The sequence below is a fragment of the Trichechus manatus genome, unplaced genomic scaffold, assembly GCF_000243295.1.
Source record: "Trichechus manatus latirostris isolate Lorelei unplaced genomic scaffold, TriManLat1.0 scaffold00067, whole genome shotgun sequence".
NCBI classification, from domain to species: domain Eukaryota; kingdom Metazoa; phylum Chordata; class Mammalia; order Sirenia; family Trichechidae; genus Trichechus; species Trichechus manatus.
The window spans coordinates 10,818,913-10,831,259 of record NW_004444003.1 but is presented as its reverse complement, the minus strand read 5'-3'; the positions used below and the strand labels follow the sequence as shown (position 1 = coordinate 10,831,259).

At 37.5% G+C, this 12,347-nt stretch overlaps 1 protein-coding gene across 2 annotated transcripts in view; it reads left to right on the top strand.

Annotated features, from left to right (window-relative positions):
• Window positions 1–3,499: 3,499 nt before the first annotated feature.
• Window positions 3,500–12,347, top strand: part of TAF3 (TATA-box binding protein associated factor 3) — a 245,199-nt gene continuing 236,351 nt past the window's right edge. For both annotated transcript variants that reach the window (XM_004379700.2, XM_023734388.1), the window contains exons 1-2: window positions 3,500–3,871; window positions 8,210–8,452. In XM_004379700.2, the coding sequence (XP_004379757.1) occupies window positions 3,706–3,871; window positions 8,210–8,452 (409 nt within the window). In that variant the 5' untranslated portion in view covers window positions 3,500–3,705. The remainder of the gene's footprint in view (window positions 3,872–8,209; window positions 8,453–12,347) is intronic.

Genomic DNA, 12,347 nt, shown 5'->3' with positions numbered 1-12,347 from the left:
ATGGACTGACACAGTGGCTGCAATAATGGGCTCAAACACAGCAACAACTGTGAGGATGGTGCAGGACTGGGCAGTGTTTTGTTCTGTGGTACACAGGGTCATTATGAGTTGGAACCAACTGGATGGCACCTGACAAAAACAGCAATACCTGGGGCAACAGAGGAATAAGGAGGGTCAGGAATAGGAGGAGGACATGGAATGTGTGGCTAATTGCCTCCACGAACAACTACCTCCTTTGCCATGACATTAGAACAACTGGATGATGCCTGGCTACCATTACTAAACATTTTGATCAAAGATTCCATAGTAGAATCCTGATTGAAAGGGGAAAAATGCAAAACAGAATTTCAAACTCTCATGAACTCTAGGCTTCCTGGAGCCACAGAGGGTGGATGAACCCCTAAAACTACTGCCCTGAGATAATCTTTAATTCTTAAACCATAAATATCCCCTGAAGTCTTCTTAAAACCAAACAATAGTTTAGCTTTTCTAGTAAAAAAAGGCCTGCCTTGAGCATTATGTTCTTTTAAGTACCATCTATATAGGCTCAAACTGGCAACAGCAACTTGAAAGATTAGATAGGAACCTGACATTATGTTAATGAGGAACAACTCAGAAAAGGAGGATGAGAATGGTTGCACAACTCGAAGAATGTAATCAATGTCACTAAATTGTACATGTAGGAACTGTTGAACTGGTATATGTTTTGCTGTGTATAGTCTCAATAACAATAACAAAAAAAAATTTAAAAAAAAAGAATAAAAATGAGAAAAAGAAAGAATACAGTAGTTAAAATAAAAAAATAAATAGGTGAATAAAGGTAAATTAAGTGAGAAATAGATAAAAATGGGAAAAAAAGCAATAAAGCAGAACAAGTAAAAAGAATTAAGAAAAAAGAAAAATTACAAAATGAAAAAATAGAAAAAGTAAAAAAGAGAGGAATAAAGAGAGAAAAAGAAAAAAGTAAATACAAGTGGAATAGAGAGAAATAATAAACTAAGAAAATAATGAAAGAACCCAAAATATCAATAAAAAAGAAACTAAGTTCAGTCAGTCACTTAGGTCAGTGAAAACCAAATTTAGGTAGCAAGGGATTTATACACCGGCTTGGAATGACAAAACAATGGCTCCTCAAGAGGTCATGACAAGAGATGGAGCAATCAAGACTGGGAATAATTCACACTGGTTGTCATGGATTGAATTATGTCCCACCAAAAATGCATGTATCAATTTGGCTGGGCCATGATTCTCAGTATTACGTGGTTGTCCTCCATTTTGTGATTGTAATTTTATGTTAAAGAGGATTAGGGTGGGATTGTAACACCCTTACTAAGGTCAGATCCCTGATTCAATGTAAAGGGAGTTTCCCTGGGGTGTGGCCTGTACCACCTTTTATCTTACAAGAGATAAAAGGAAAGGGAAGCAAGCAGAGAGTTGGGGACCTCATACCACCAAGAAAGCGGCACTGGAAGCAGAGCACATCCTTTGGACCAGAGGTTTCCGTGCCGAGAAGCTCCTAGTCCAGGGTAAGATGGATGACAAGGACCTTCCTCCAGAGCCAACACAGAGAGAAAGTCTTCCTCTGGAGATGACGCTCTGAATTTGGACTTCTTGTCTACTAGACTGTGAGAAAATAAATTTCTCTTTGTTAAAGCCATCCACTTGTGATATTTCTCTTACAGCAGCACTAAATGACTACGACACTAGTTTTCTCACTTTTTTGGTCTCCAGAGCTCTTTACTCCTTAAAGAAAAATCAGTGAAAGCCAAAAAAAAAAACAAAAAACCAACAAAAAAAAACCCAACACATGAAGAGATGCTTGTGATCACTAGCCTAGAGAGATTTAAATCAAAACTACAATGAGATACCATCTCACTTTGGCAATAATGGCACTGATCAAAAAAAAAAACCCAGGAAGAAAAAATGCTGGCAAGGTTGCAGGGAGATTGGAACTCTTATACACTGCTGGTAGGATTGTAAAATGGTACAACCACTGTGGAAAATGGTATGGAACCTACTCAAAAAGCTAGAAATAGAAATACATATGATCCAGCAATCCCAGTCCTACATATATATCCTAGAGAAATAGGAGCCTTCACCGAACAGACATATGCACACCAATGTTCACTGCAAAATTATCCACAATAGCAAAAAGATGGAAACAACCTAAGTGTCCATCAGTGAATGAATGGATAAACAAATTGTGGTACATACATACAATGACATCTACACAATAATGAATAATGATGAATCCGGGACACATCTCACAACATGGACAAATATGGAGGACATTATGCTGAGTGAAATAAGTCAATCACAAAAGGACAAATGCTGTGTGAGGCCACTGTTAAAAAAGTCAAGAAAAGGTTTACACACAGAAACATTCTTTGATGGCTACCAGGGATGGGAGGGAGAGAGGGAGAATCCCAAACTGGATAGCAGACACGTGTTAATTCTGGTGAACAGAAAGAAATACACAATAAGGGAGAAGTCAGAATTTGTTGATGTTCAACCATCTCAGGAGGTAACATATGATCAAAAACTGATGGTATTGAAGGAAGAAGTCTAAGCTGCACTGAAGACAGCGGTGAAAAACAAGGCTTCAGGAATTGACAGAATACCAGTTGAGATGTTTCAACAAACGGATGCAGCTCTGGAAGCACTCACTCATGTATGCCAAGAAATTTAGAAGACAGCTACCTGGCCAACTGACTGAAAGAGACCCATATTAGTGCCCATTCCAAAGAAAGGTGATCCAACAGAATGTGGAAATTATCCAATAATATTAATATCACACACAAATAAAATTTTGTTGAAGGTAATTCAAAAACTGCTTACCACAGTATAGGTAGATTCCAAACTGTTCAACACGTCGTTGAAAGCCCTTAACAAGAGTACCGGAACTAAGTGAGGGGAGTGCATAATTTTAGGGGGCAACATAAAACTTACTCATCAAGATTAATTTATTATTTTTTTAAATATTTAATACAGTATTTTTAAATCCAATTTAATATCAGGATAAAATATCCACGATGAACAAAGTGTGAACATTTTAAATAAAGACAGGAACCGACCCTACACTCAAAGTACGACTCTGCCTCAGTCACCTCATCTTAATCTCAGCCCTGCAAGTACAGATTAGATCCGCGTTTTCACAATTTGTTTCTCTCTCCCAAACTCCACCCCCGCACATACAGCCTCTCTGATTCTCATTTCTCCCTAAAATATTCATTTCAATTTCATATCCCAGCTTCCTCTTTTCCCATAAAATACTGCGGTTTCCCTCTACCTCCTTCTCCACGTGAGCGCCCCACTAGGAATGCCTTAATCACCTGACTCCAGGAGGGCAACCGCTACCAGAGTTCTTCACAGCCGTTTCCTGCAGAGTTCTAGGCCTAAGAGTTGATAACACAACAATCGATCTATTCAAATGGGGCGGAGCGCTTTCTCATTGATGCAATCAGTATTTGTTTAGTACTGCCTCACCCCGGCGACAATCCAGCGGGAGGCGGAGCGAGTCCAAAATGGCGACTCTCAGGCTGGCGGGCTCCGTGTTGCTGAGGCTTTGAGGTGGTCGCCAGGGGTCTAGGGGACGATTTCCCCGCCACAGGGGCCCTGGAGGATGAATCGGAGGCTCTGCTAAGGTTAGGCGGTGGGGCTGGAGAGAAGTGGCAGCAAGGACTGCGGTGGAGTCAACGGAACGGGATGTGCGAGAGTTACTCCAGGTCGTTGTTGAGGGTCTCGGTGGCGCAGATCTGCCAGGCGCTGGGCTGGGACTCGGTGCAACTCAGCGCCTGCCATCTCCTCACGGACGTGCTGCAACGCTATCTGCAGCAGTTGGGACGGGGCTGCCATCGGTACTCTGAGCTCTGTGAGTACCGGGCTGAGGGAGGGAGGGTTACCTCTGCAAGTCACGAGTGACACCTTCGATCTCCCCTTCTCTATCTCAGAATCTATGAGTTTTTAGTTTTTCGCTCCTTCCCCGAAATCTGGTATCTTCTCGGCCCCTGACGGTCCGTCGCTTCCACTCACCCTTGAAACTCTAGTCATCCCTTTAATGCCTCTTCCTCATCCGCTAACTTCCCGCCAGCAGCCTTGGAGCCCTGTCTCTGTTCCCAGCTCCCTACCCTTTTATCTCTTCTCTGTTCTGAAGTGTTCGTCGGTTTTTCTCATTGTCTCATTTTTGGTGCATGTAGAATCATCCCCAGAATGTCTTAAACCCTCTTTTACCTTGGTCGTTGTCCTTCCCTCCGTCAAACTACTACAACTAATTGTCACAGGCGCTCCGTCTACCGGCAGTTTCATACGAGACTGGCTATTCTTTAGCTCATAACACACTCATTGACAGCTCTGCTCCGTTAGGGACACTGCCTCTTCTTTCTATATCTGTTTATTTCATAGACAGCATCCGTACTCACTGTTTCCCAGGCTCGGTTTTGTCAGTTTCACTGATTAGTTTAACTATGACTTACATCTCAGTCACGCATTGATTTTCCCCTTTATATTTCTATATTACTGATTATGAAAGTGTGGTATAGGGATCGTAGCAGTTTACGAGGGTTCTTTAGGTAGTCAGGGCTACAGTATTTATGGTTTCTAGGTGAATGTATGGTAATATCTATATCTAATAATTTGGAATACTTAATAAAAGCCACACGTTGCACTGATGGGAAGTGTGGGGAGAGCGAAAGGCACTACCATTCATTTAAATTCCAGGTCATGATTTTTATAATGGCAAGCTGGAGAACTGGATGAAGTATTTTATAGGATATTTTGCTTTGTTAAACTGTTTTCTAGAACTCAGGTTATCTGCTGTCATAGTTTTGTGCATATTTTTGTTATTTATCACCTCGTTTTGTCATTATCTGTGTATGTCTCTTCACCCTTCCGCCTCCCTAGGAGACTGTGGAACTCTGTTTATTATATTTGTATTCTGCAATCTGGTATGGTGCTATAACATAATAAGCATCCAGCAAATATTTGTTGAATAAATGAATGAACTGATAACCCACTACCATGATAGCTATTGACTTTGCTTTTTGAGTTCCAGAAATGTGTCTTTTTTTTGAATCCTTGATTTCACTGATAATTTGCAGTTCCGATTTTGGATTAGAAGTAACTCTCATTAATTTTTACCTTGCAAGTGTACTAGGAGCATGGTGCTTCATGGGCTTTTGCTTTCCTCTCTCTCTTCCCAGTCCTTGAGTATACTGTTAGGGGTTATGCATAGTCCAAATTAGGTTTTTGCTACCAAGTTCCCTATAAAGAACATGTTCTGTATCGTTAGGTAATAAAAATATCCCCAGAATACATAGTTACTTTTCCTACCTTATACACAAACCAGAATATGTGCTGTCACTCTTATGTATTCCAAAGTCATCTAGTGATCAGTGTTATGCATTATTGTGAACCTCTTTCCTAATTACCCAATTTCTATAGTCATTTTCTTGATTACAGCAAGAATGCAATCATCAGGTTCATTATTCCACATCCTAGTTTGGTGAGCTTTTTTTTTAAAATGCTAATTCCTGGTTTACTTAATTACAGACTTTTTTTTTATTCCTTTTTTATGCTACCATAATTTTAAAATCAAATTATGTAAACTCAAGTTACCACTATGCAATCTTCTCTTCCACTCCTTTAAAGCCTTTCTGTTTTTTCAACAAACAATTATTGACCACCAAGTTAATGTTTTCTCCAGGCATTCAGGGGCATCCCCTTGATTGGTTGTGAATCAGATCATTGTGATCCATAGGGTTTTCATTAGCTGATTTTTGGAAGTAGATCACCAGGTCTTTCTTCCTAGTCTGTCTTAGTCTGGAAGCTCCACTGAAACCTGTTCGTCATCAGAGCAATATGGCAGCCTCCACTGACAAACAGGTGGTGGCTGCACATGAGGTGCGTTGGCCAGAAATCCGTCCTCTGTTTTCTGCATGGAAGGCAAGCATTCTACCACTGAACCACTATTTGCCTATAAAACACGTGGTAGATAATAGGAAGACATTGCACTCCTAAGTAGAAGAACAGTATGATGAAAGTGGTGTTTTAAGAAAATTGTACTGACAATGAAGTGCAAGATAGTTTCAAGTGGAGAGAACATAAAACTCTACTGAGATAATAGGAATAGAGAGAATGAAAAACAATCTGAAATCCATGGCAAAAAGGGAAAAAAGTACTAGAAGCTCTCTGATTGAGATTGCAAAACTTAAGGAGGAATTAAAGATGATGATATTTTTTAGACTGAGAGAATGAGAATGCCTACAATAGGGATAGGCAAATTGAAATAGATATTGTGTCAGTAAGTGGAAGAATGAGTATTAATTTTCTTGTATTTATTTTTTTACTTTCTTATACATTATAGAAGTAACCCATGCTTACAGAAAAATTTAAAGACTATGAAAGTGTTTAAAGTTAGAAGTGAAAGTGTCCTGCCTCAACCGTTCCCTCCTCCTTTCCTTCCAGAACTTTTTTTTCATTTTACAGTGTGATTTAATTTTAGATATACTGAATTTGACATGATCATTGGAGATTTCAGTGAAAAGAAATCCTTTAGACTGTTGGAAATCAGAAACTGGAATTTAAATAAGATAGTTTAACTAAAAGATGTAAAGACTTGCTAAGGGTAGGGATAGGAAAAACTCCGTTTTGCAAAGAAAATCTCACTATATCTGCCTTTTTGCCTGGATATTAACATCAAAGCACTCTCTATCCATTTTACCTGGTGTCTTCTAATTACATTTAAGATTTATGTGTAAATTACCTTTATGGTCTAAATCCTTCCTTGTAAATTTTTTTGGATTTTATAAATTGATTCAATGGTATAATTCATTTAACAAATATTTATTGCATGACAACTATATGCCAGTCACTGTTTTAGGTTCCAGAGATACATCTGTGAATAAATAGGTAAAATGTAATGGACATTTGCATAGTCAACAGAGCATTCTAGGTACTTGATAGTAAAAATAGTAACAGTAATATTTTTTAAGGATTTACTATGTGTCAGCCACTGTTCCAGATGCTTTTGACTGTCAATAAACTACTTTTGATATTTGTTCTAAACTAGCTGACTTTTAGTGTGAATTGTCTGTGTTGTTCTGGTTGGTTGTCAAATCATATTTAAAATTGACTTAAAGAATCAACTTTCTAATACTAAATAGACAATAGATAAGTGGTAACTCTGGTGAAGGGCAGGAAAGTACACAATACTGGGGAAGCCAGCACAACTTGTACAAAGAAAGGTCATGGAAACTCCAAAGACACATCCAGACTTCCTGAGGGACCGAATTGATTGGGCGGAGGGCTTTGGGGACCATGGTCTCAGGGAATATCTAGCTCAATTGTCATAACATAGTTTATAAAGAAAATGTCCTACATTCTACCTTGGTGAGTAGCGTCTGGGGTCTTAAAAGCCTGTGAGCAGCCATTTTAGATACTCCACTGGTCTCACCCCTTCGGGAACAAGGAAGAATGAAGAAAACAAGATACAAAGGAAAGATTAGTCCAAAGGACTAATGGACCACAACTACCACGGCCTCCACCAGACTGAGTCCAGTACAACTAGATGGTGCCCAGCTACCACCTCTGACTGCTCTGGTGGGGATCATAACAGAGGGTCCCGGATGGAGCTGGAGAAAAATGTGGAACAAAATTCTAACTCACAAAAAAAGACCAGACTTACTGGCCTCACAGAGACTGGAGAAACCCCGAGAGTATGGCCCCCGGACACTGTTTTAGCTCAGTAATGAAGTCACTCCTGAGATTTACCCTTCAGCCAAAGATTAGACAGCCCCATAAAACAAAATGAGACTAGTGGGGCACAACAGCCCAGGGACAAGGACTAGAAGGCAGAAGGGGACAGGAAAACTGGTAATAGAGAACCGAAGGTCAAGAAGGGAGAGTGTTGACATGTTATGGGGCTATTAACCAATATCATAAAACAATATGTGTACTAACTACTTGTTCTGTAAACCTTCATCTAAAGTACGAAAAAAATTAATTTAAAAAAAAGAATCAGCTTTCCAACTTATTTAAATAATACGATGTTCTGTTTAAAATCTATTAAGTTGTTTCTAGTAACTAAGTCTTAAAGACATAGTATATTTGATTTTGAGCTCCGTATGTAGGTAATACTTCTTGCTTAATGTTTTTAAAAATATTCACTGAATTTTCCTTAAAATGATTTTATTTCCCCTTGACATTGTTTCAGATGGCCGAACGGACCCAATTTTGGATGATGTTGGTGAAGCTTTCCAGCTTATGGGGGTTAATCTTCATGAACTAGAAGACTATATTCATAATATTGAACCTGTCACTTTTCCACATCAAATTCCTTCATTTCCTGTTAGCAAGAACAATGTACTTCAGTTTCCTCCACCTGGAAGTAAAGATGCAGAAGAAAGGAAAGAATACATTCCTGATTACATGCCACCCATTGTGTCTTCTCAAGAAGGTTTGTGATTTGTTTGTTTGTTTCTTACTCACGCATTGTGACTTTTTAATGAATTTTTAATCTTCTTTGCTTTCCTATAAAATGCTATGCCAACATATAAATTCTAGAAATGCAATCAAGACATTTTAGTGTTATTTACATATCATTCTAATCCCGAAGCCAACAAACTTGCAACTGACATCACTAGGCAGAATCATGGCATAATCAAGGTTATGTCTAATGAGGCGTTTATTTCCTTTGTAAAACTTAAGTAGGGGAGAACAGAGTGTGACCATAGAAGCCTTTCAATAGAGATATGAGAATGAGATATTAAATAAATTAGAAAACCTTTGAAATGTGAGGAAAAATTGAGTTATTTTCTTCCACCTTCACTGTTAATGTAAGTTGGACTCTATTGCTTTGTATTGGGAACAGTGAGTTGTGAACAGTCACTAAAATGCAAATTCAGCTCCATTTTTTATGATGAGTAGAAATATTTATTGTTTGGTCATATAGAATTTTTGATTATAAAGCAATAACTTATCAGGCATAATGTGTGCAATCCTGTTGCAGAGTTTCTTTTTTCCCCACATGATTTTGCATGTTGATCATTTAGGTTCGCCAAGATATCAAAGAGATACGTAAGTAATTCATAATCTCTAATGAAGGTACAAATATGTTTTCTTGTAAAAAAAAATCGAAAAAGTTGCAACTCCTTTCTTATAATCTTCTGTTTCACTTTAATAGCATTTTGAAATGTTACCTGTTAGTTTCATTAGTTTAGAATTAGAGTAGATTGTTTTACAATCCATGCATCAGTGTTGACTCATTTGAAAAACCGAGAAAACACTGAACCTATGTTGTAAGGATTTATTGTAGATTGGCAGACCGTCATCAAACACTTTGCATCTTGAATGCAGTGGATTCTACTGAGTAGTACTTGTGCTGTAAGTACCATAAATGTGCCAGAATCAAGCACTGTACCCGAGCTTAGTAATAGCCATGGTAGATACGGAAAGAGATTGCTTTAACCTTTTGGGAAGTTATAGTTTTCTGGTTTGAGCCCTTTGGGAAATAGATTCTGTTGACAGTATAACACTTCACCACTTTAAGTTCTTGAAGATTTAATACTGACTAAAAAAAACCTGAAAGCTGGAATCTGTAGCTCCAGGGCCTAGGACAGTGCTTTATACAAAAGCATGCCTTCAGTAAATGTTCTTGAACTTAGTTAAGTAATACACTATTTGTAAGGTCTTGACTATAGAAGTTCCTTATTTCTCCTCCTTTCCAGGTCTACTGGTATTATTAATAGCCAGGACTTGGAGATCTACAGATGCACTTCAGTCATTCCCAACTTCTTTTAGCAACTGCTTAAAGTTCTGTATTACCCCCCTATTGAATTTATTTGTATTTGTAGCCTGTATTATCTTTGAGCAAACTTTACTGTTTATAACTCCTTGTATAAAGTAATTCTTTTTAAATTCTACATTCCCTCATTTCAGTGTTTTTGATCTTCCCAAAAACCAAACCAAACCCATTGCCATCAAGTCAATTATGACTCATAGCAACCCTATAGGACAGAGTAGAACTGCCCATAGGGTTTCTAAGGCTGTAATCTTTATGGAAGCAGACTGCCACATCTTTTTCCTGTGGAGTGGCTGGTGGGTTCGAACTTTCAGCCTTTCGATTAGCAGCCAAGCACTTAACCACTGTGCCACGTGGGCTCCTGTTTTTTTTTTTTTTTTTTTTAAATCTTAGAAAGCTATATTTGTTACAACTTCTTTAAACATATGGTTACATTGTTTAAAAATATAACAAATACATTTAAATACCAACATTCTCTTTTTTTTTTATTGTTGTAGTTTAAATGAAAGTTTACATTTCAAATTAGTCTCTCATACAAGAATTTATACATACATCGTTACGTGACCCTGATTGCTCTCCCTATACTGTGACAGCACGCTTCTCCTTTCACCCCTGATTTCCCGTGTCCATTCAACCAGCCCATAATCCTCTCTGCCTTCTCATCTCACCTCTGGACAGAAGCTGCCCATTTAGTCTCATGTATCTACTTGAGCTAAGAAGCACACTCTTAACAAGTATCATTTTATGTCCCACAGCGCTGTCCAATCTTTGTCTGAAGAGTTGTCTTCGGGAATTGTTTTAGTTCTGGGTTGAAAGAGAGTACGGGGCCATGCTTTCTGGGGTTCCTCCAGTCTCAGTCCGACTGTTAAGTCTGGTCTTTTTACTAGAATTTGAGCACTGTACTCCACCCTTCCCCCACTCCATCAGGGACTCTCTTTGTGTTCCCTGTCAGGGCATAAATACCAAAATTCTCAAAGGAAGATTTCTTGGGCGCAGGCTTGATAGTACCTGGATTGAAAATAACTATTTCCTTTCACAGAGAGGAAATGAATTTTATACAAGTACTCTTAGCATTTCCTTTCTTTCTAGTGTTATTAAATATGATTTATTAAGCATCCTAGACATCTTCATAAAAGTAGTGCTATGTTATTAATCCATGATATGTCTGTGTATACTTTGAGAATTAATCTTTGTATGGCTCTGAAATTTTTAGCTGAAAGGCTACCTAAAATTACACAAAATTTGTGTAATTAGCATGAATGGTAATCAAATGCTGTAAGAAAACTTGAAAAAAAAAGCTTTTTGTAGGAGAAAACTAAGTAAAAAACACTAGTACATGTAAGTAACTGGGACATCAATAATTCTCAGAATGTGATTATGACTTTTATATTGATGACTTTATGGAAAGTTTAATAGGCAAGGGTTATGTACATTATTAAATGGCATGTGATTGAGCCAAAACTACTATCTTAACCACTTTTAAAATTTTAGTCCATATTCTGTCTGCCTGTTGAGCTTTCTAAGTATTTTGTGATTTGCCTATCTTTCTATCTCCTTTTGTACTTTCTATTAAATAGTTGGATAGTTTAACTTTTTTTTTTTTTTTAATTTGGACTCAGACAAAATCGGTTAAATCTTAGTACTTGGCTCATGCATACTTTCATCATTGGTCTATGTATGACCTGCACTTATTTATTTAGATAGTTACTTAATTAGTTATTTTCAATAATGTGATAAGCCCTAACAAACTCAGTACCCAAAATCAAAGCTAGTACTTTGATAATAATCTACATTTAACCATTTGGTCCCTCTTGTTTATTTTTATAGAATGCAAATAATACATAATAAGCTTAAGTGTTGTGGTTATCCTATATAAATACTGCCAAGGAAATGTAACTAAGATGTCAGATTTATATCGGGTAGTAAAGAAGTATGAAAAACAAATTCATTGATTTTTAGATACTGATTTCTGTCTGAAATTACTGCAGTATATTTTTGGATTTCTCTTCTGGATTATTTGAAGCAAAAGAAGAATCTTACTTTGTTTGAAGTTTTTTGTAATATATAAGTTGTGAAGATTTTAAGAGGAAAATAATACAAGGTCTTGAGAATGCTACTTTTCTTTTTTCAGCTAACACTTATGGATTCACTAAGCAGAAGAATTGCTGATTCATAAGCTATGCCTGTGGGTCATAAGTTTCATAAGGGATGCAATAAGTGATAGCCAGTACAATATGATGGGTATCAAAACCTTTTTTCCTTGTTCATGGGAAGAGGATATAAGATGCAGTCCTGTGGTTCTCATTTTTCAGTATAGCCATACAAGTCAACTTAGTAAATTACTTACAGTCTTAAATATTTTTTTCATGTGTACAGTGTGTTAGAAAGTTCTTAGTGTTCTGGTTAGTGGCGCAAAGTGTAGTACAGAGATTAGCAGTTTTGACCGTAACAACTGCTCACCAAATTCTTTATTTCCTTTTATTTCTTTAAGAGCCACAGATACAGTCAGACTTTGGTCATAAAATATTATTAGCTAAGTACCGATGCGATG